Below are 24,434 nucleotides of genomic sequence, written 5' to 3' on the forward strand. Positions count from 1 at the left end.
TGGAAATGGAAAAATGGGAGAAGACTAGGAAGGACAAAAATAGTGGGGTCCATAAACAGCCTGATCCTCACCATTCTCACATCTGTCTTTTAAAAATCTATGTTTAAAATTTTTATTTATTTATTTATTTATTTATTTATTTATTTCTAGAGAGGAGAAAGGAGGGAACAAGAAAGAGAAACATCAATGTGTGATTGGCTCTTGAGCACCACCTACTGGGGACTTGGCCAGCAACCCAGGCATATGCCCTGACTGGGAATCGAACTGGCAACCCTTTGTTCACAGGCTGGCACTCAATCCACTGAGCCACACCAGCCAGGGTATAAAAAAATCTATCTTTTTTAAAAAAAATTGAACAAAATGAACAATCACATCATTTGGGAAGGCATACCTGGGATGAAGTCAGAGACAGGGAACTAATTGTGGTGACCTCCATGCTGTGGCATTGTGTAATCAGCAGAGGGCATTGTGGAGCCAGAAGTGAGTGAAATGGGGGAGGGGTGTGGCTGTGAAAGGATTGGCCAGAGCTCCCAGGGCTGAGTGGCAAGAGGCAACCTGCTGAGCGAGAACATGCAGGACTTGGGATGGAGCACAGCTACACACTACTAGGCACAGACAGGCAGATGGGGTACCATCCGGGAAGACCCAGCCCCCGGGGCCGCAGCAGGTGTGCAGGACCGTGGAGGGGTCCTTGGCGTGTTCCTGCATAGGTCCAGGTCAGCGTGGAGTGGAGGAGGAGCTCCCTCCGTGCAGAGGAGGGAGGAAGGGATAGCAGGAGGAAGTCAGCCCCTATGAACAATGAAAAAAAAGTCTAGGGCCCTTGGGATTTGGGGGAATATTCCTGGCTCTGAAAATAGACGGTCTCTGAGATCTCCAGGAGAGAGAGAGAGAGAGAGAGAGAGAGCGAGCGCGCTCCACAGGCATTCCGCTGCTGAATCTTTCCTTTTGTATATACTTTTCCCTCACACCATTGCTTCCTCCAGATAAGAGACAGGAAAGGTCAGGGTCAATCCCAGCAAGGTGTAGGTCCAGAAATACACAAACAACAGGAATTAGATTTTTGAGGGTCTGGAACCTACAAGGAAAGCATTAGAGATATGGACATATTGGGCACAGGAACCCGAGCCAGACACGGTCTATGTAACCTCAGAAGCCCCTTCCAGCGGTGTTCTAGGGCTCGGTCTTCATTTGTTTTAAGTTTGTGTATGCTACTGCATGGTTCTAGTTCCTTTCAGTTTTGAATTACGTTACTGACTAAATGTTCTGGGAGGGCTTCTGACCCCTTTTTACTTCCCTTAACGTTTTCCCCACAGTCACATGATGGATTTCAGGGGCTATGATGAGCTCCATCTGGGCAGGCACCGTAAGATATTCCATGGACTACAAGAACCCAGTTCTGGGTTCTAGGTTTGGAAAGAATAAAGTTTTCCTTCTTCTTCCCTCAATCCTGGATTGCTCCCTCCAAATTTAATTAAATACTAAATTTGAGAAGTGTGAATATTAGAGAGGGTATGGAACCCCTGCCCCGTTCCCCCCGTGTTGCCGGGAATGTGAACTGGTCCTTTTGTTTTGGATACAGGTTGCTGTTGTCTGTGGATTAAAGCTGAACATTCAGAGCCACCTTTCTCCTGCATACATCCTGCAGATGCTGTTGCAAAGGTACACCAGGAGCCGTGCATGAGAATGCTCACAGAAGCCCTGCTGGCATTAGCAAGCATAAAAGGGGGCAAGTGAAAAATAAATCGTGGTGTGGGCATAAACAGAAATATCAGCCGGAGTGAAAGCAAACGTATTCCAGCTACACACGGTAACATGGGTGAATCTCAGAAGCATGATGCAAAGAGAGAAAAGAGCTGTGGAAGAATACACATGATAATGAGACCAAAGTTCACACACGTAAAGCTAAAAATGTATTGTTTAAGAGTCAGACACTTCCGGCAAGATGGAGGAATAGGTGGATGCACCGTGCCTCCTCGCACAACCAAGATTAGAAAACCAATAATTTACAACAATAATTTACTATCAGAATAATACCCAGATCCGGCAGAGGATTTATCTGAATGGAAGTTGGGCAGCCAAGAAGTTGAAGTAGACGCGTTCATCCGGACTGGTAGGAGAAGACGAGCCGGCGGGCGTGGGGCTGGCTCGGGTCGGCGGCGCGCGGAGGTCGGGGGAAGGTTTGGCGCGAAATCGGCGCAAAAGCCATCCAGCACGCAAGAAGGCAGCGGTGATCCCTGAGTACACAGGCTGCGGCTGGCAGACCCAGAGGGGTAGCGATTGTGGACCAGGGCAGAACTCGCGGCCCAGAAGCCCAGACAAGGGTCTGAGTCCAGGGGAACGGAACTACCGCCATTGTTTTCTCCCACCCTGCCCCGCCCCGCCCCCACATATAACATCACAATCTAGCGACTGGGGTGCCCAGCCCCGGTGAGCACCTAAGGCTCTGCCCCCCACCGTAACAAGAGCAACCAGACCGGAAAAAAAAAAAAAAAAAAGGAGAGACAGGGGGAAAAAACAAAAACCAAAAAACTATGTTTTCAACAGAGCAGATCAGTCCCCCAGGACTCATCCTTTTGAGCGACCAAGAACTAGCCAATCTATCAGATGCGCAGTTCAAAACACTGGTGATCAGAAAGCTCACGGAACTGGTGGATTTTGGACGAAATTTAGATGAAAGAATGCAGATTACCATAAAACAGATGCAGGAAGACACGCGGAGGAGAGCCAATAGTGAAAGGAAGGAATATGAGTCTCAAAACAATACAGTGGACCAGAAGGAAGATAGAATCAACCAAGCAGGAAAGCATGATGAAATAAGAATTCAAAAAATTGAGGAAAAGATTAAGAGCATCCAAGACACCTTTAAACGTTCCAATATCCGAATTATAGGGGTACCAGAATCAGAAGGGGAAAAGCAACAGATTGAGCACATATTTGAACAAATAATAAAGGAGAACTTCCCCAATCTGGCAAAGGGAACAGTCTTCCAAGAAATCCAAGAAGCTCAGAGAGCCCCAAAGAAGTTGGACCCAAGAAGAAACACACCAAGGCACATCATAATTACATTAGCCAAGGTAAAAACGAAGGAGAGAATCCTAGAAGCAGCAAGAGGTAAGGGGACAGTCACCTACAAAGGAGTTCCCATCAGACTGTCAGCTGATTTCTCCAAAGAGACCTTACAGGCAAGAAGGGGCTGGAAAGAAATATTCCAAGTCATGAAAGACAAGGACCTACAACCCAGATTGCTCTATCCAGCAAAGCTTTCATTTAGAATGGAAGGGCAGATAAAGTGCTTCTCAGATAAGGTCAAGTTAAAGGAGTTCATCATCACCAAGCCCTTATTTTATGAAATGCTAAAGGGACTTATCTAAGAAAAGAAGATAAAGAAAAGACATGTATAGTAAAAGGACAGCAAACTCACAAATATTAACAACCACACCTAAAGCAAAACCAAAAGAAACTAAGTAAACAATTAGAACAGGAACAGAACCACAGAAATGGAGGGCACATGGAGGGTTAGCAGCAGGGGGGTGGGAGGAGGAGAGAGGGGGAAAAGGTATAGAGAATAAGTAGCATAGAATGTAAGTTGAAAATAGATAGGGGGAGGGCAAGAATAGTATGGGAAATGTAGAAACTAAAGAACTCATAAGTATGACACATGGACATGAACTAAAGGGGGGAATGTGGGTGGGAGGGGGGTACAGGGTGGAGGGGAGAGAAGGGGGGAAATGGGACAACTGTAATAGCATAATCAATAAAATATATTAAAAAACAAAAAAACACAAAAAAATAAAAATACACAATTCCCTGAAAAAAAAAAAAGAGTCAAATATATGTGGGGAAACTAGAAGACAAGCAAGAGTGTAAACAATATTTGGGCTAGAGGTCACTCAGGGGAAGGAGGGAAAGGGGACAGAACTGGAGAGGGGCCCACGGGGCGGAGGGTGCGGGGATGTCTGTCGTGTTGAGACTCTTTATTCTAAATCTACGTTTTATGTCTCCCCAATGTTAAATAAAGATAATTATCAAACTGTAGAAATCAGATTGTAGAAAAGGACATTAGCATGACCCCATTTTCGTTTAAGTGTATATGCGTATAATGCCTATAACGATTACACAGAGAACAATGCCCAGACAGCTACATGCTGAAATAGTGATAGTGGTAAACAGTGCGCTTTTCCCTCTTCTTTGATTTTCTTCCAAATTCTAGAAAAAGCATGCACCATTTTGTTTAAAAATAGTTTAAATTACATATACAAATTTATAACAAAATAAAATTGTTTGTAATATGTCAAAGCACAGGCTATTAAATTGTTGGCTTTTTAAAAATTTGGACGGGGTGTTGGTATGACCTCATCTGGGGAGAAAAAAGACAACAATAGGTCCAAAAATGTTACTGTGGGGCCACAGGGGATTTCTGCTTGCTTCTTTTGCTTAAGTATTTCTAAATTTCTCCACACTGTTGCTTTTTAAATAATGAATGCTGAGGAAAGCTTCTGTTTCGTCTTGTTTCGTTTTAAGAAGGAACTGCCGCTTGGCTTGTGGCATGGGGCCTTAGAGGGAGCGTCAGTAGGCAGCTTCGGCCCCATTCCAGCTTTTCTACGGCTGGTGAATGGGGTTCTGGGGAGGAGGGCTGGCAGTCTCAGGTGCTTCTGGAAGTTCCCAGGCCTAGGGAATGTCTGAGAACCTCCAGAACTTCCCATTGCTGATGGTGGGCAAGTAGATCTTGGGGGAGCCCCTTAAATCCCCTCTGCACTCCCCCAGGGATCATGGGCTGTAGCTGCAGCTCAAACCCTGAAGATGACTGGATGGAAAACATCAGTGTATGTGACAACTGCCATTACCCCATAGTCCCACTGGATGGCAAGGCCACGCTGCCCATGCGGAATGGCTCTGGGGTGCAGGACCCACCGGTCGCCGACATGGGCTCCAACCCACCAGCGTCTCCACTGCAAGATAACCTGGTTATCGCCTTGCACAGCCATGAGCCCTCTCACGATGGAGACCTGGACTTCGAGAAGGGTGAACAGCTCCGTATCCTGGAACAGAATGGCGAGTGCTGGAAGGCACAGTCCCTGACCACCGGCCAGGAAGGTTTCATCCCCTTCAACTTCGTGGCCAAAGCGAACAGCCTGGAGCCAGAACCCTGGTTCTTCAAGAACCTGAGCCGTAAGGATGCGGAACGGCAGCTCCCGGCTCCCGGGAACACGTACGGCTCCTTCCAGATACGGGAGAGCGAGAGCACCGCGGGATCGTTTTCCCTGTCTGTCCGGGACTTCGAACAGAACCAGGGAGAGGTGGTGAAATATTACAAGATCCGTAACTTGGACAAAGGAGGCTTCTACATCCCCCCCTCCGCCCCCGCCCCCGCATCACTTCCCCGGCCTGCATGAGCTGGTTGACCATTACACCAAAAATTCTGATGGGCTGTTCACGCGGTTGAGCCGCCCCTGCCAGACCCAGAAGCCTCAGAAGCCGTGGTGGGAGGACGAGTGGGAGATTCCCAGGGAGACGCTGAAGCCGGTGGAGAGGCTGGGGGCTGGCCAGTTTGGGGAGGTGTGGATGGGGTACTACAACGGCCACACAAAGGTGGCAGTGAAGAGCCTGAAGCAGGGCAGCATGTCCCCCGACGCCTTCCTGGCTGAGGCCAACCTTATTGAGCAGTTGCAACACCAGCGGCTGGTCCGGCTCTACACTGTGGTCACGCAGGAGCCCATCTACATCATCACGGAATATATGGAGAATGGGAGCCTGGTGGATTTTCTGAAGACCCCTGCAGGCATCAAGCTGACCATCAACAAGCTCTTGGATATGGCAGCCCAAATTGCAGAGGACATGGCATTCATTGAAGTGCGCAATTATATCCACCGTGACCTGAGGGCCGCCAACATCCTGGTGTCTGACACCCTGAGCTGCAAGATCGAAGATTTTGGCCCAGCATGCCTCATCGAGGACAACGAATACACAGCCAGGGAGGGGGCCAAGTTTCCAATTAAGTGGACAGTACCAGAAGCCATTAACTACAGGACCTTCACCATCAAGTTGGATGTGTGGTCTTTCGGGATCCTGCTGACGGAGATTGTCACCCATGGCTGCATCCCTTACCCAGGGATGACCAATCCTGAGGTGATTCAGAACCTGAAGTGAGGCTACCGCATGGTGTGACCTGACAACTGTCCAGAGGAGCTGTACCAGATCACGATACAGTGCTGGAAGGAGCACCCTGAGAACTGGCCTACCTTTGAGCACCTGCACAGCGTGCTGGAGGACTTCTTCACGGCCACGGAGGGCCAGTACCAGCCCCAGCCCTGAGAGTCCTAGCGGGGGCCTGGAGTCCTGCCCTCATCTAGCCAACCTGGCTGGGGAGAAACGGTTCTTGTGCCATACTTATGTGGCCTATGCACACAGGGAGTCTGTGTGTGAATCCTGCCCACATGTGACACATACACTTCTCATGTCTTATACACCAGTTCTTCATTTGTGTGGGCTCTACACATGTGTCTTGTACATGTACAGCCTGTGCATATGTCTTGGACACCTGTCCAAGCTGTCCCTTTCTGGGCCCTCCCACTTTTGAGACTATCTAAGAAAGGAGAGAGGTCTGTGATTGACACTAGCTCTGCCCACCCACTTTTCCTTCCCCCTGGTCATCAAGAAGCTCCTTGAGGGTGCAACTTTATCTAATACCTCTTTATGCTCCTCTTTGGCGCCTGGCACACATCAGGAGCTCAATAAATGTTTATTTGTTGAAAAAAAAAAGAAGAAGAAGGAACTGCCAAAAGACCCAACACTTGCTTAAATTCGTAGAAGACCCAATCTCTAGGAAACCATTCCGCGTGGCGTGGGAATGTAGGCCAACCCCCACTTGGAAAAGCCAGTGGGAAGTGAGGTCCCACACATAGGAGCCACGCCCATGGATAGGTTCTCCCGTGGGGAATCAGGCCTGCATTGTACCTAGGCTGCTATGAGACTTGCTTCTGCTAAAACTCCCTCACCCTGAATCGAGGCAGCAAAATGTTTACTGAATATCTCTAAAGTAACTTCCTAAAATCTGTGCTAAACCTCCCAAGTATGGAGTGTAACCAGTTCAACCACTTCTCCCCTTGATCTGTAACATCTTTCTCTCTGAAGTAATTACCAACATTCTTTCCTTTGTTATCTGTAAAAGGTAATCGCCTACAGTGAACTTGTGCATGGTAAATGAGGACCATCCTCCATGTAATGTACCCAGAAAAGCAATAAAAGCCTGTCCAGGCAGAGATCAGGCCCTCTCTCTCACTTAGAGAGTGGCCATGCTGTCCCTTTTTCTCCACAGGACTTCTGTAGTCTGTGTGAATTTGTTCATTGTGGCCACGACTCATGGATCCTGCCAGCCAGGATCCACATCACCAATCCATCTTGTTTATGGCTGAATCTCTGGTACCTAGACAGTCTTCAGTTCATAGTATGCATTCAGTAATTATTTATAGAACAAATGAATGAGTGAGTTATGAACAGAGTGTTGACTGAACAGGTAGAAGGACAGCTGGTCTCCCATTTGTGGTTGTCCCTTCTCTGTCCATTACAGTCTGGAAAGGGCATCACTTTCATAATTAGGAAGAAAATGAAGACCACCATGAGAAGGTAGATTGTATGGCATTTTACTCCTTGCTTGGATGAAGTCCTTTCTAGCAGCTGAGACGATGTACAGTTAGAGTGTGATAGTCCTGGATTCTTGGGAGGCAGAAAGGTTGTCAAATGTTGAAGACAACAAGCATACAGCAACCAGCTTTCCAAAAAAGAAGGGAGTAAGAAGATGGATTCCATAAACTTAAGAATGGTCAGCTACCTCTGTTCTGGGCAAGATTCTCTACCTACACAATTCTTGGTAAGAAACCCTTACTGGCACTGAAAAAAGGAAGTGTTCACTGCAAGTCAGCATGGGTGGGTACAGCTAGGGCATGTCAGTATAGATGGACCCACTTCCCTCTCTGGCAGCACAAACATCTGAGGAAGGCTGGACTGGAAAGAGCTATAGTCAAACGATCTGATCTCCAGCATTCAACAAAAGCACCCTGGGATCAGACAGGAAGAGTAAAATTCAGGAAGCTGATGTATACTCTATCGTGAATGGGCACCATGGTTGTATGTGCCAGTGTGCAAAACCTAAAACAAACTTTGAGGCTTAATCTTCCCCAAATCCCCCTCCCTCACTCCAGCTCTTCTCCTTTGAACCAGGGAAGTAGAGTCAGGGAAGTAGAGTCAGTCAAGCAAGACTGAAGCTCCAGCAGGAGGGTGCCTGTTGTCTACCAAAGCTTGGAAGTCAGATGACTCAGTGTCATCAGCAACTTGGACTCAGGGACCCAGAGAGACCCAAGCAATTATGCAAGTCAGCTTCTCCCACCCTCCTGCCCATGTGGTTTCCCGTATCTCCCACATCCAATGTTCTGCCAGGATAGCCAAGGGGACAAAGGCCACTGTCTGCCACCCTCCCCCTCCTGTATACCCACAGTAGCCCACAGTCTGCAGGGAGGAGAAAGACAACCACCAGAGGCATCCATCTAGGGGTCAATCTATCTCCCTTCTTATGTCCTTAATTTGATGGGAGAAAGCAGGCAGCTCATCCCCCTCCATCCATGTAGGAGAGAGAGAGTGAAGTCTAAGAGGAAAGGAATCCATGACCTTCTCTTCATTGTTTTTCCTTAAAGCAGCTAACAAGTGTTTGTGTTAAATCCATGCACCTACTCTCAGGACACAGCTACCCAGGGCCCCACTAGAATATGAGCCACAGCGGCTTGCTTTGCTGCTCTCTGCAGCGCCCGCATGAAAGGGATGGCGGTGAAATGGGGTGCAGACTCAACAGTCTCTTCCTAGCTTTGTTTCTTCCTAGGTTTTAACTCCATCTTCTACTACCTTGTTTGTCTGTCTCCTCCACTAGAACTTGAGCACCCAGAGAGTAGGGATCTTGCTTTCTTGTCCGTCTCTGGGTCCCCAGGGCCTAGAAAGTGCCTGGCGTATAGTAAAAGGTCAATAAACATCCACCGAGTGAACGAACATCAGCCCTGAGGAAGGTCTCAGTGTGGACACAGGAGGAAGATTTCACTCACTCACATCGTTTATGTTACACATTCCTTTCAGTGACCGTGTGTCACTTTCAATGCTTAATTATATCACTCAAATGGTCCCCTAGCTCGTAAGTGGTGGTTTCAGGACTAAAATCAATACCTTGGACTAGCTCAAAGGTCCTGCTCTTTGGAGTTCAAATTTTTCTTTTTAGTAGAAGAACATTTTTTTGCTAACATGCTTACCTGGAAGTGCATTATATAAAACTGATCAAAAACACAGAACCCAAACCACCACGAGATACCACCTCACTCTCATTAGTATAGCTACTACCAAAAAAACAAAAACAGAAAAGAGGTGTTGGCCAGGAGTTGGAGAAATTAGAACCCTTGTGCATTGTTATTAGGAATGCAAAAACAGTGCGGCTGCTGGGGAAAACAGCCGGGCAGTTCCTTAAAACAAAAAAGATTTACCATGTGGTTTAGCCATCCCACTTCTGCGTATACATCCCAAAGCACTCATGGGAAGAGGGTCTCAAAACAACATTTGTACACCTGTCTTCACAACAGCGTTATTTGTGATAGCTAAGTGTGGAAACACAACCCAAGTGTCCATCAGCAGATGGATGGGTAAGCAAGATAGGTATGCACATACAAGGGAATATTATTCAGTGTTAAAAAGTAAAGAAATTATGATGTGCTACAGAGTGGATGAAACTTGAGGACACTCCGCTAAGTGCAATAAGCCAGTCACCAAAAGACAAATGCTGTGTGATTCCAGTTATAAATATGAGCTTCCTCGAACAGTCAGTTTCTCGGAGACAGAAAGTAGAACGGTGATTTCCAAGGGCTGGGAGAAGTGGGAAATGGGGAGTTAGGTTTAATGAATGTAGAGCTTCAGTTTGCAAAACGAAAGAAGTTCTGCAGATGGACTGGTGATGATGATTGCACAACGTATGAATGTGCCCAATACCACTGACCACTTAATACCACTTAAAAATAGTGACAATGGCAAATTTTATATTATTTGTGTTTCACCAGCATAAAAAATAGTGAAAAAAAAAAAAAGCCCACAATTGCTTAGTCTGCATTTGGTGGGAGTGGAAGTGGCAGAGAGACCCATCTGCCCAGCCTCCCAGCAGGACGACCGGCTCCTCTCCATGTGGGCTCTGAAAGCCCCACATTCCAGGAGCCCCCTTCATCCCTGGCAAAGCAGGGTGGCTGGTCACACTACCTCCTAGTCTCTCAACCACGTGTCGCTGTGCAGGGACCCTGCAGCCCAAACTTAAAGGTGACAAGATACAATGGTATTTTACAGAATTGTGTTCAGTTTGGGGGTCAGGGGGTGACAGATCCGATCACCACATAGTGAATTATGCCCTCAGGAGCTGTGCCAGTGGGTACTGCCCCTGAGTCCCTTCCAGGGACAGGAGGGGATGAAGGCACCTGCACCCTGTCCTGGCCCAAACGATACGACACAGCCTCACTGCCCTGCCCCCCTCCCCGGCTTGACCCGGAAGGAACTCGTCCCTCAGCCCCAGGCCCCAAAGCAGTCCTGACGGAGCAGCGAGCCCTGTGCACCTTCCCTGGTTGCTAAGGATCTGACCAAGCTCCCTGTGCTGGGCAGGGGGCAGGGGCCTTCCACTCAGCTTAGGTGAGGGGTTCCAGTCCAATCCTGGCCGGTGAGGCCCATCTACCCCAGGAGCCCCTCCAGAGCCTTCTCCTTACTCCCAGCCCCCATCAGGCCTGAGTCCACATCCCTGTCCTGTTGGGCCTGCTGAGACAGTGGCCGAGGCTTCTGAACCCATGGCCTCTGAACCCTTGGCCTCTGAACCCTGAGGATGGGCTCACCAACAAGGCTTAACCAGCTTCTCTGGGGAACGGCAGGAGTGGAGGGCAGTTTCTGCCACAAAGCCCTTGGTCCCTGGGCTCCCCGACTTCCACCCTCAGGATGCACGCAAGCCAAATGTGAAACCTGGGGTCATCTTCTGCTGTCTACTTTTTAAAAAAATAAATTGACTCATGTCTTACACTTTTAGATGTGTCAGCAGTTAAAATTCCAGGAACAGAGCACTCATGCCATCTTAGATTTTTCTATCTTGTGATTTCCTGACCAGCAACCTCTTATAGTATAAAGGAGGCTCAGAGCCCAGACTTTGAGGAGTCAGAGAACCCAGGAGTCTTCAACCCAGCGCTGTTCCTGCAGCTGGTCACCAGCCAGAAGGATGAAGGCCAGCCTGGCCCTCCTAACCTTCCTGCTCGCCGTTGCTGCTCTCCACTCTGAGGCCAATGAAGGTGAGAGCCATGACTTTCATTCCTCTGAACAAAGGGAACACGGTGGCAAGAGGCTGAGAGCTGCAGAGAGGAGGTGTGGGTGGTCCAGAAAAGGTTGCCTGGGGGTCCCTGGAAAACAGGTGGTACCTTTACCAGGGGCCTCGCCCCACCCCTGGGCAGGGCTCCCTTCTCCCTCCTCCAGGGAGAGGAAAACCCGCCTCTGCAGAGAGCCTCCCTGGCCCTCGGGGTCCCAGCAGAGAGAAGCTGGTCCAGAGCCTTCCAGGCTATCTGCTTAGCCACCTCCTGGGGAGACACAGGAGCCACAACAAGCTGTCTTCATTGCTGGGACAGGGTTTTACAACCTTGGGATCGGTTGCCAACCTTTAAAAATGGGAAACATTTTAAAAATCTGTGTTGCCTATTCCTCTTGCAAATATGGAAGACCAAGCAGATCCGAGCCGGTGCCAGCCTCTCTCCTTTCCCTGTAAGGTCTGTCCAGCTGTGAGTCTGGCACAGACCCCCTCCTGGTGGTAGTAAGTCTCAGTGAATATCTGTGGGACACAAGAAGACAAAGCAGCAAGTGACTCTGAAAGAGGCCGAGGTTGGCACCAGATGTCCCAGTCTCCCGGCTCACTGCCCATTCTGCCCTAAGCGGGCAAGGTTGCCTCTTGGCAGGGGCCTGAAGCCAGGGGAGAAAGAGGCACAGCAGGGGCTCTGGGAGATTTCCCAGGGAACTCCTCTTCCGAGTTGAATTCCCACCAAAGCCAGAGATGGGAAAGTGCTGGGTGGGTCCTGAGCTTCTCATTGGACATCCCTACTGGTCCAGGGAAAGAGACCTATTTTCCAGGAATTTTGACTGCAACTAGCTATAGAACTCCTTAATGTTTTCCTATAATTCCAGTTATCATTGCATAACTTCTCTTCTGCAGATAGGGTGAGGGATGCTCTCCCAGAGGGCTGCTGTGAGGAATAGAGATAAGACAGGGAGGAAGCCATGTACTGGGCCCATAGCAGAGACAATAAATGAAATCTTTTTTTTCCCCTCCAGACAACAGCAAAACAAAATGGAGAAATAATTGGCCTTATAGTCAGACAGACATAGATTCTAATTGAATTCACTCAGCAAATAGATATTAAAAGCCTGTTCTGTGCCACCCATTCAGTGAATGTGCTGGAATCCAGGGGTGGGCAGAAACAGACGCTTCTGCTGCCTGGAGGCTCCGCATGGGCCAGCTGCGGCCTGCTGTGCCTCACGCAGGCTTCCTGAGCCTCGGCCTCTTCGTCTGTTCCGTGGGGGAAGCGGGGCCTTTGCTGCACAGAACAATCATGGGCATATACATCAATGTGCGCGGTACTTGCCCCATCCATATGATTTGCCATTTTAAGGATACAAACAAGTTCAGAAAGGCTGAGTGTCCTGTCCAGAGTCACGCAGCTTCAGGAGTAGAAACAAGACAAGTTCAGCGTTTTCATTTTATAGGCAAGGCTCCACTCCTCTGGGCACAGGGACCCCCTGTACCAACCTCCCCCTGAGACCTGGGAGGGAGGACCCTGTCATATACCGGGCACCAGTGCTCACCCTGGGCACCCACTCGCATTTCCACATGGGAATTCCGTCCTAGCACTTCTTAGCAAATTCTGTGTTTTTCCAAAACCTAAGTCTCAAGAAAATGCAGTCGAGAAACAGTATTATAATTCTTCTGGAAGAATTAAAGTTTAACAATCAGTCTGGAGATGTCACTGACTTAAAGTAATGCATTGACATCAAGAGCAAGAGCGGGCAACTTTTGACACATGGAGTTCAAAGTCAAGATCAGCATTTTGGGGAATCAGGACAGGAACATGCAGGAGAGAAGTGGTCACAGTCCATTAGCCTGAACCCCTTGCCATGTTTCAAGTGTAAGTTCATGGCCCTGTCTGCTGCTAAGTAAATGTTAGTGAGCTTCATGTTAGTGGTGTTTCAAGAAATAAGTTTTAGAAGCGAAGTAACTCCTTAAATTGTCAATTTCAACTGTGATTCTTGCTAGCAGGTATGAATATGATGTTATTTGAATAATAATATTCAATGACATTGTCCAGGATTTGAGTAATTGCTATAAGCCATAGCTCTTTATAAATGATTTAACAGATGAAATACTAAGAACAAATATGTAAATGTCATGGAATGCTGGGAGATAAAAGCAGAAGTGTTTGATAATTTGTATATAAAATCTAAATTAGCAAAGGCAATATTAATCTGAATGGAAAAACCAAAGTTAGGACAAGCAGACAATACATGTCCATCATTAAAAAAGGAAATGACCTTACATGAAGCATTAGGCTCTCTGACACAGAACATGGAGATGCTTTTGGACATACTGACAACAATTCAGCCAGCACCTACACAGAGTGGAAAAAATGTTCTATGTCCAGAATATTTGTTGCCAGAGATAAAGATTATATACAAATAGATCAATCACTGCTGCCATTCTTTTAAATGTTCATTTTTGAATAACAACTTTTAAATATTCTGACCATTAAATAGTTGTATTTTTTCAATTTTTAAATTGTTTTTATTTTGTGTTAATGTTTTCTTCTTGTCTTGTTTTCTATTTCTGTCTGTATCTACCTGAGAACCTTCAACATGCTATTGAATATATAATTTTGTCACAACACACCATAATAGTAAACCTTGCATTTATTATATCTTTCATAGAAAACCTCTGAAACTTTTCGTGCAGCCCTATCATGGAAAAGTGATTCATTGTTTACTACATCGTCATTCATTATTATTTAAAAACATGAAAATAAGGTGTTATGACAAATACAGAATAATTTATGATTTTGAGAGTTCCCAGGAATTCTGATTTCTTATTCCCAAATCCTGTCAGAAATTTGAAACACCGTGATCACCAAGTCACTTCCCAGCCCCGGGAAGGGTCTGCAAAAGGAGAGGTCAGGAGGGGCTGGCAGCAGAGAGGGAGGAGAGGACTTAGAGGAGGTTGATTGAAGAGATGGAGGGAAAGAAAGAGGGGCCAGAGAGGCCAGGCCACACTCCCTCCCAGGGGCTCCTGTCTTGTCTCTTCCCCCACCCCCCACACCTCTCCCTGATGCTCTCTCTTCGGAATAGAGATACAGGTCTAAGCTTCCCTGTAGAGAGTTTCAGCATCATACAGTCTATTTCTGCCTTGCAGGACCAACTCAGGACCAGGTTATTCGCTGCTGTTTCTCCTTCATCTCTCGGAGAATCCCACTCCGTTTTGTGAAACATTATTACTTGACTACAAGCCAGTGCTCCGTCCCAGGGGTTGTGTAAGTACAGCCTGGCTGATGATGGAAGGGGATGCAAATGAAGAAAACCAGTAGGGCCGGGGAGAGGGATGCAGGGGTTTGGGACGCTAAGAGGAGACTGCTGAGGGGAGGACTTCTAGGCCTGAGCTAGGCCTTCAGGGAGGTGGTTGGAGCTGGTACCTGTGGATAGAGAAGGTTTGGGAAAGATGGAGATGCCACCAGGCAGTTCTACCAGGAGAGTGGGGTGGGGTGGGAAATGTGGGTGGGGGTCTCTCTGCAAGAGAGGGATGGGGAGTTTCATACTTGAAATAGAATGGGGGGTGGGATGGGCTCCTCTCCTGGCTGTAAACTCTCAGTTCTTCCTCTTTCTTCTTGCTCCACAGCTTCCTCACCAAACGTGGGAGACAAATTTGTGCTAACCCCAGTGATGCCTGGGTACAGAAGTACATAGAACAGCTGGAACTCCAGTAGATGTGATCTGTGGGAACCGGGGCCACCACAGCTCGGGGACCATGAGAAGAGACTGCAGACCACCTCCCCTCCCCAAGCAACCCTCTCAGAGCCCAGTGGCCCCCGGGCGTTGTCCTGGCCTGAACGGAAGCCCATTCTTGCTCTTCTCGGCCCCTGTGCTCTGGTGAATTCTGCTGGAGCTCTGCCATGACACCCCGCCTCAGGGGCCTGAGGGCGCTTGGCTCCCAGACAGCACCTGCCTTCCCCTAGTGAGCACCCAGCTGAAATAAAGTCATGCTATAGAAAGGGAACTGGGTGGTTTAAATGTGTTCTCTCCCAAGACAGCCCGGTATTTCTTTTACTGTACAGACAACTCTGTGGTATTCACTGTGTGTCAGGTGCCACTCTAACCACTTTACTATCAACTGACCTGAACAGTGGAGCGACGGGGCAGAGCTCAGTCTGGAAGCAGGGAAAACATGTAGCCCCTTATGCAGGGCCTTACATCAAGGGAGCAGTGTGAGAACACTGACAACCATGTGAAATGTTTATTTGCACGTGAAGTGGGCAGCTGAGGTGCACACCTAACACACCTCCTCATTCCTTTTGTCCACGAGGGGGCTGCAACTCACCCTTCTTTGAAAGCTCTTCCCCTCACCTCAGCCGTTTAAAACATTCACTTCTCGTCCACCCTTCAGGACCTAGTGTAAATGGCACCCCCTCGTCCTCCTTGCCCAAAGCCTCTTGCACCAACCACTGAAGTGCTGTGGTCTCTTCAGAGTCTGCTGCCTGGTGTGACGGTGACTTTGGAAACTTGACCAACGCCCACCTCCACCCCAACTAAAGACAGAGCCGGGCCGAAGGCAGGGCTCAGTGGAGCGTGAGGAACGGGGAGGCAGGCAGTGCTGCACTCTGGTCTTGGATGCGACCTCGCTTCACTGGATAGAGACCAGGGGAGGGGCTCGGGGCCGCTGGTGTGGTCCTGCCCTCCAACTCAGCCCCTGGGGAAGGTTCACCATGACTTTCTGCCTCAATCCTAAACTCTTGTGGGAGAGGCTTGTTTCTCCAAACTCTCATCCTTAGAGCCCTAATGCACTTGGGCTCACACTCTCACTCAAATCCCAGAGAACTGAAAACCGGTTCTCTGCAACTCTTCACATTCACTCCAAAATAGGACTGAAGCTTCAGGGGACTCTCAGATCCCAAAGCCGAGGGGACAAGAATCAGTGAGGGGTTGGGAAAGACCTTGGGCCCCTGGGAAGGGAGCACAGGGGTGAAGGGGCAGTGAGCTGTTGGGCACAGAAGATTCTCTGAAGCTAGAGGACCAAGCTGGTCAACATGGCTGCAGACAGATTGAGCAGCAGGAACACAAAGACATGAGACCCAATGCCATACAGGTAACCCACAGCCACCTACAACAGCAAGGCGAACCTGTCTACCTGCAGGATGAAGAAAGGAGCTTAAAGCACCTCCTACTCTGTGACACACATTGTGTGAAGTGCGCTACATGATACACAGTGTCATTCCATCGTCCCACGTCGCTGTGGTATAGAGCTCATTTCTCCTGTTTTACCATAAAGTCCATACGGGGCGCCGTCCCCCCGACATGTCTCTGTCGGGCCCCCTCCCTGGGTGATCTCCACCAGGCTCCTTACTCCCCTAGAAGCTGAAACTTCCGAAATTACTCCTCCTCAGCCCAAACATCTCCACTAAGGTGTCTAATAGTTTCTCAAAATTATCTGGTCCCAAAGTGAACTCCTGAAAGCTCCCAGATCTGCACCTCCTTTGCTTTCCTCATCTCCACAAATGGCAGCTGCACCCCTCCAGCTGATTGGCACAACAGCCTGTAGTCATCCGTGATCCTGCGCTTTCTTTCCCACCGCACATATCTTCTGCTTCATTGCATCCAAAATCTGGGCGCTCACTGCCATCTCGGCTGCCACCCCAGCACCCATTTTCTCTCAAGACAACTCAAGTAGCCTCCTAAGGGTCTCCATGTGTATAATCTCAACAGGAGAGCCAATGATCTTTTTCAAACATAAGTCAGATCACATCACTCACCTGCTCAAAACCCCTCAATGGCTTCCTATCTCAGAGTCAGTGGAAGTCCTTGCAATGCCCACAAGGTTCTGCCCACCAGCCGCCGTGCCGTCTGACCTCGTCTACCTCCTCCCTCACTTCCTCCATTCCAGTTCAATGTCTTGCTGGCTGATCCCCAGACACAGCAGGCAGGGCCAGGCCCCTGGGGTTTGTGTCTATTCTCTCTGCCAGAATACTCCTCTCCCACACGGGTCAGCTCCCTTCGGGGCTCTGCTGGAATGCCACCTCATCAGGAAGGCCTTCTTTGAACATCCTGTATCACATAGCCCCTCCCTTCCCCCACATGCTTCATCCTCCTTCCCCACCTGTAATCCTACAGACAGCGCATTGTCAGCTGGCCCACCAGGGAGGCGAGGTACCTGGGTCACAGGAGGAAGAAAAGACGCTTAGGTTTGTGGAGCTCTCACTCCATGCCAGGTATTGCGTGAGCGCTCCACAGACAACATCTCATTTGATCCCACCACAGCCCTGGGGCCCGAGTTCCCATCTGTGAATGAAGACATGCAGGCTCAGTGAGGCTAGGACTCCGAAGTCATGTGTTTTATTAGCCATACTCTAAGAGGACAGGCTTGCCCAGTTAGCAGAAGACCACAGCTGGGGATGGCTGTTGCCATTCGGTATCAGAGTGATCAGCTCCGGGGGAACTGAGACATGAATCTCGTCTACCTGGGGATGTGGAACTGCTCCTCCAGGGTTCCTCAGGGCAGTCAGCAGCATGCAGTTCCCAGCCCCTACTTGACCCACTTTGCCAATGAGCAAGAGTCCCAGCCAGCCACTCCCATCATTAAGAGAGCATCTCCTTTTCATTCCCATGGCTACAGCTGTGTCCAGCCCTGGTCATTTCCACCTGGAGGACTGCAGCCAGCCTCTCAACAGTTTTCTCCACCCTAGGCCTCCTGAATCCATTCTTTACACACTACTCAGAGTGCACTTACCAAAATGTAGAAGCTGCTTTCCCTGCTTAAAACACATCAAAGACTTCCCGTTGTCCTTGGAATAACCTATGTCCACAACATGGCCTGTGTGTGCCCTGTGCGATCTGACCCATGTGCCTCCAAGCCCTATCAGTACTCCCTTGCCCTGCTCTCAGGATTCCAGCCACACTCAGTGCCCGACATGTGCCAGGACTTTCTGCCTCAGGGCCTTTGAGCTATTTCCCTCACCTGTACTTCTCTTTTCCTTTTCAACCTTACATTGATCATTTTATGGTTAGCTTAGTTGTTCTCCTCTCAGAAAGGCATTTTCTGAGCTCCTGATATATTTCTTTCCATTGTACTGTTTATTACCATGGGTAAATTTATATCTACTTAAGTAATTATTTACTTATGTAACTACTTACGTAATTCTTAATCTGAAATTACTTTCTTCCCTTAACCCCAGATTTTAAATTTCAAAAATACATGAGATATCAGTGAGATGTTGGCTGGCTTACTAGAACTCAACTGGAAAACAGAATAAGACTTTTTCCAAAAATAAAATAAGGTGGCAGAGAATCATGCTGTCTTTGGACGGACTGGAAATAAAGAAAATTTAAAGAGTTTGTTTTCAATGACATTTGTGGCAGTAAGTTGGTTCTTTAATAAATAGTACAAGAGCAAACAAATAACAAAAATTATGTTTTTTATTGATTGGTTTTCCAGAAAAACAAGCCCCTTGATCTTTGAATTTGTTCACCGTTGCCAGATGATCGTTTCTAAGTCTCTGCATTAAATAATTTTAAGTCCCTTAAATAATTTTTTTTTCTCCAGTGGGGCAGGGGGTGTGTTCCCGCCTGCCGTTTTACGGCTGGCAAGCATCCCCGCTGACAGAGAGCAGCAATCAGTCAGAATACCAGCCCTGACGCTGTGACTTGGACTTGCCCAGCCAACAAAAAAAGGATTAGGAATATTCAGTTATCTGGAGTTTGAGTGTGAGTTTCTGATTTTTTTCTTTCATCAATTTTTTCCTTGTGGACAGATTCCTAGAAAATAATTTATGTGATTAATTGCATCATGTTTGCATTTGTGGACTGGGCAATACATTTTATTTATATTTTTAAATGAACTGATCTGGCCTGGGGATCTTCAAGAGTTCTTTCTCTCTGGTGATCTGGGGGTCACCTACCAATAGCACAGCTCCCTGGAGTGGTTGAAAATATGCAGATTCTATCCTGCCAGCCCCAAACTGTGAGTTAATTGTGGCGCCTGGCTGAGAAATTTTCCTTTGTAAAGGTATTAAGTAATTCTTTCATTCGATAAAGATTAAGAAAAGTTACATATATATGCCATTTAGAGTTAAGTTTTTATTAATCAAGAGACCTGAGAAGATGTCTCATTCCCACCAATCACTGAAGTTCAAAACCGTTCCTGAGGGGTAGTTGGAGTCCGTATTAGTTTCCTAGGACTGCTGTATCCAAGTACCACAGACTTGGCTTCAACAACAGAAACTTATTCCCTCACACTTTTGGTGTGGAAAAGTCCAAAATGGAAATGTTGTGGTCCAGTGTGTGTGTTCTCCTCCCCCAAATTCATACGTTGAAGCCCGACCACCCAATGCAATACTCTTATTTCTTTTGGCAAGCAATTAGGGTTGGATAAGATTGTGAGGGTGAAGCGAACATTCATTTCCCTTTGAAGGCCTAGCAAATAATATCTGGGACTGATGGCTGTGTATATGCTGAGTTAAATTACAGTTTGTGGTTGGGCTTCCTTTAAAAAACAAATGTATACTTATGGCTTACATGAGATTTTATTTTTCTTAATGACATTCAGTCTGCCTTGTGTATACTTGTCCTACCTTTATAGGAAATGAAGGGTTCTATATCCTTATGTCAATCTTATATCCTCTGCATTTTTTAGCAAAACGTTTTGCATGTAGCAGTAGCAGACACTCACCTCCCCTGACGTGACCAGCTGATAGTAAACCACCTGCTGTCCCACAGCTGAAAAATGGCCAAACCAAGGCTGGGTCCTGAGTAGCTGGAGGCACCGGTGGATCAGCCTTCAGTTGCTGTACTCTCGCCTCCCAACAAAGTGCCCATGAGTGGTGGACACTGAGCTGGGCTCTTGGACTCAACAGGGAAAGGTCATTACCAAGAAGGGCAATCGTTTTGGCTGGGTGGACCAGGAAAGCTCCCCAGAGGAGGGTCACAAGAGAGAAGGGGACAGAGAGGGTGGAGGATTCTTTAGGAGGCATGTTAGGGAGATGCCACCTTGCTTAGTAGACCTGTAAGCCCATTCCCAGCTGTGACCGACCTCTCTGAGCCCTGACTGTGCTCAGTAAAAAGGGCCTAACACAGATCCACAGTCGCTTCTCCAAAACTCTGGGGGCCAACTGGGTTTTGGAATTCAGAATTTTTCTGATTTTAGAATGAAAACTCAGTGTATGAATTGGATGTGGTAATGGCACCTCCAGGGGGCCTGGAGCAGCCTTCTGAAACCAGGCATGCACATTCTGCAGCAACACCTACGAGGTGCACCCTCACTGGGGTAAATAAAGGTCAGGTTTTGCCGTCCTGTACATTTAGTTTTCAGGCATTTGAGAATTCTGAAATTGGGGACAAGAGAGTGGAAACCACTCTCTCTAAGGCCTACAGGTCCCTGCACACTCTGAGAAGTTGCTTGTCCCGAGGCTTCCCTGCCCTCCTTCCCCTGTACTCTGGGGACCAGGGAGGAGCCAAGGTTGGTTGGAACAGAGGTGGCAAAGGAATTTCCAAATAGTAAAACCAGCAGCTTTGGGAGACCCAGGATGAGGGAGGCTGTGTGTTCCTGGGCTGCCTGGGCCTTGTCACCAGCTGTGTGACAGGCAGTTTGCAGGAATGTTACCAGGCCTACAGTCTGGCAAGGGGTGGGCGGCAGCAGGGCTGCACTGGGCGCTCGCTGCAGGTCCCCCGTGGCTGGCTGTTGTCCTGCTTGAGTGTGGTGGTGGTGGTTGCCCGGGAAGAGGGGGTTATGCCCCCTTGTTGTTCTCCCCAAACCTTCTTCCAAGGGCTGACTTGGGGCTTCCAAAGAGGGTGTGGGAGGAAATTAATACAACTTTCATACCTATTGATTCGTATTTTGTTTTGGATTTTTAATGTTTTCTTTCCTAATAAGCACATTCATATACCTTAACAATGCAAGGGTACAAGGATCTTGAAGAGATTGCCACTCTCACACATTCTTCTTTATCCTATCTCTCCTGCATCTCCTTGCTGGCTCTCCAACAGTGGGGAGTTTTTTAATTAAAAAAAGAAAACCCAAAAACCTAATGTGAAGTTTCTACTAGTTTATAAGCGTGGAGAACATACTACACCAAGACAGGGCACACATTTGTGCATGAGTTTGCGAGCCTGGGGGAAAGAGGCTCCACCGTGAAGGTCGGCTCAGGGATCTTAATATTGACAACCCCAAAGACCTGATGGGGGGCCAGAACGGGATGACCCCCTACAGACAAAAGTCAAGTATGCTGTGCATAACTGGCACTTGGTGACCCAGGGGACAGAGCACCAGGATAAATTGTCACTGGACTTAGTAACCTACATCCCTGGAGGATGATGTGTTTTCCAGGTCTCGGGGACTGACTGGATGGAGGGCAATGAGGGAGAGAAACACCTCTTCAGCCTCGTTTGACCACACTGCTGCTGGAGGAAGTGCTTGCTGCTGGTTGCTCCAGGGAATTCTGCTTCAGCCTTGCTTTTCTTGTCTATGGCCTTTGTTTATATATATATATAGTATATATATATAATACAATATATATAGTGTATACTATATGTGTGTGTGTGTGTGTAGTATATATATACTATTTACATTTTAATTCCTTACCTTGTGGCCAGAGGCAGTTATGAATGAACATATTTTAACAGAGGAAAAACATTTATTGGTAACGGGGCTCGCTCACTCGGTGGTGTCCACCAACGAAGTGGTCCTGCCTGTGGAGATGGAGCCTTCTCCCTTCTCCCTGAGGGAAGAAGCAGAAGGGCAGAGCTTTTACTTTTGAAAGGAACAATTAAACAAGTCACTGTTTCCTCCTCTTAGGTGGGAATTCTAAATTATTCCCAAGCATTTACATTTGGTCCAAAGGCTCGTTCTCGTCAGAGGAGTCATTCTCGCGCAGCACGTGTTTCTCACTTATCTGAGGCACGGCTTTGGAAACCCCAAATATGTTCTTCAACCTGCTCCAGAAACCGCCCGCCTGGAAAACAGACGGGGAGCCGTGAATTCTGCCTGTGCCCTGCTTTGTCCCGCCCCAGCACTTTCCCTCCTCAAATTTACCTTCATCTTGCTGTCCTGTGAACTCTTACTCAGGACACTTGAGATAAAGCCCCTTGGAGGAAAACACATAGCGACAATTAGTGATTCATGCATTTTTCCATGTCTCTCACAATGTATAGCTCTGGCCTCATTAGGACTAAATGGGTACCTGGGTTCATACTCATAAACAAAATCACTACAGACCTGGGACCTTGAAAATGATTCTTTGCATGCTGGGCTTCCAGAGACTCTCTGTGTCTGTTTAAAATAGCGTGCCACGTCTCTGGGGAGCCCTCTGTATGTGGCTCAGCACAGAGTACAGGTGGGATTTTCAGCCCCACTCCCCTTCTTGGCCCTTGGCCAAGTGCCTGAAGGGCAGTGGGGGGAAATTGCACAACCACACTGGGCAGAAGCAGTTTACTCTCTCCAGAAGCATTTTACATCGGCCCCCTCCAGACTTAGTCTCACATGCATCATTTCCTGGGGCCAGGGAAAGAAGGAGCTTTTATATTTCTAGCTGACTTATCCTCTAACTTAAATCACACCAAGTAAATGCCCGAGTCCAAATAGCAAAGTTAGCTAGCTTGTTGCCTTCCATACTGCAGGCTGTCACTGCTGACTGAGTTGTGAAATCAGTTTAAAAGTCACAACCAGTGCTGAAATACAAAATATTCTTTTTAAATAAAGATGGAATAGAAAAAAATCAGAGTGCATAACGATTTTGTTTTAAAATGACTTATGTCTATATGGTGTGTGTGTACTGAGCTGTGACACAAAACACAGCTCATGGCCCAGGCACAGTATGACCAGTGGAGAAGTCCCCAGCTGGAAAAGCACCATCTTCTTTCGGACATAGCAGTGTGACTATGGGGCAAGGTGTTTTCCCTTTCCTCTTCTCCGTATCCTTATTATTAAGGGAAAAGACAAACTACTGTCTAAGGTCTCTCCCAGTTAAAATTCTAGGAGGTTTCAATAAAGGAAGTAGAGACAGAAGGGGCCTGAGAACCAGGAGGATGAGAAGGGAAGTTTTCCCTGGTACTTTACAGGAAGGACTCATACAGGTCACTTTTCATTGGCCTTGAAGGAGACCAGCGTCCTTCCCGAAGACCACTCGGCCTTCCCTACACTTCCCCAGAGACTCCACCACCAATAGGAACAGGTACAACCAGGTCCTCTCCCTCTGCACCTGTTTTCTTAAAGGACCAGAGACAGCAGACACATCTGGGCCAGTCCTATTCTATGTCAGCTTTGGCTAGAGAGCTAATCTTGCAAAATCTAGGCAAAGCATCAGCATAAATAAGTATTCTTTCCAAGTGTAGTGGTTTCCTCTTTGTAAAATGAGGAGATTGAAATAGATAAGTTCTAAGTTCTCCTCTAGTTCTTTTTATTTTTGTTTTTCATTTCCCTAGCATTTATTTTATAATAAACTTACTCCCAAGTTTTTGTTTCTTTAGTTTCTTCTCAGATATCATGTTTTCTGTGCAACCTCCTCTCTGGTGTAGGAACAGTCTGCTCTTCCTCAGTGGGGTCACCTCAGTGTGGCAGGTCTGAGAGCTCGTGCATGGGTCCATCCACCCAGGAGCTCCGTAACCTCTGTACTGTATCTTGGGAGCTGTGTTCACCGGGGTGGGCTCAACCACCAGGGAGTCTGCATCTAAACCCTCAAGTTCAACACTACTCTCTGCATTTTTAAGCATGTGTGGCAAAAATTCAGTGCTCTTTTTGGGGCACCAACCCTGCCTCCAGCCCCACTCTTTGGCCTGCGCACACCTACCAACTCCGCCATTGTAAGGACAGAATGGCCCACATTGCTTCTGTAGAGTAATGTCCTTCAGATACTTGGTGGTTTTTTGGATATGCACACCCTTGGTGGCCTGGCGGTTTCACGAGTGTTCTTAAAGTGACCATGAAGATTTAAAGCTCTTGATTTGCATGATGTTGTGGGGTTTTCTGGGTCAAGTGAGTAGCAAACCATTTTCAGAGGCCACGTTAGGCCTCTTATAGGAAGAGGATGCTCTTTTAGCTCTAAAATTCTACTCCAAAAACTCAGACTAATATTTACCTTGGCTTTCCTTCTTTGTCTTCCTTG

At 47.7% G+C, this 24,434-nt stretch overlaps 2 protein-coding genes across 2 annotated transcripts; both read left to right on the forward strand.

The window, feature by feature from the left end:
* The first annotated feature begins 4,767 nt into the window (after positions 1-4,767).
* On the forward strand, positions 4,768-6,746 carry LOC114503225 (tyrosine-protein kinase Lck-like). The gene is given in 2 exon segments (XM_036033648.1): positions 4,768-5,363; positions 5,365-6,746. Coding segments are annotated over 2 exon segments (1,542 nt in total). The 5' UTR covers positions 4,768-4,769; the 3' UTR covers positions 6,313-6,746.
* Positions 6,747-11,164: 4,418 nt separating this feature from the next.
* On the forward strand, positions 11,165-15,371 carry LOC114504229 (C-C motif chemokine 3-like). The gene is made up of 3 exons (XM_028521964.2): positions 11,165-11,336; positions 14,489-14,606; positions 14,969-15,371. The coding sequence occupies exons 1-3, from the start codon at positions 11,267-11,269 to the stop codon at positions 15,054-15,056; spliced, it is 276 nt and encodes a 91-aa protein (XP_028377765.1). The 5' UTR covers positions 11,165-11,266; the 3' UTR covers positions 15,057-15,371.
* Positions 15,372-24,434: the final 9,063 nt, after the last annotated feature.

This window comes from Phyllostomus discolor, chromosome 8 (assembly GCF_004126475.2).
Source record: "Phyllostomus discolor isolate MPI-MPIP mPhyDis1 chromosome 8, mPhyDis1.pri.v3, whole genome shotgun sequence".
NCBI lineage: Eukaryota > Metazoa > Chordata > Mammalia > Chiroptera > Phyllostomidae > Phyllostomus > Phyllostomus discolor.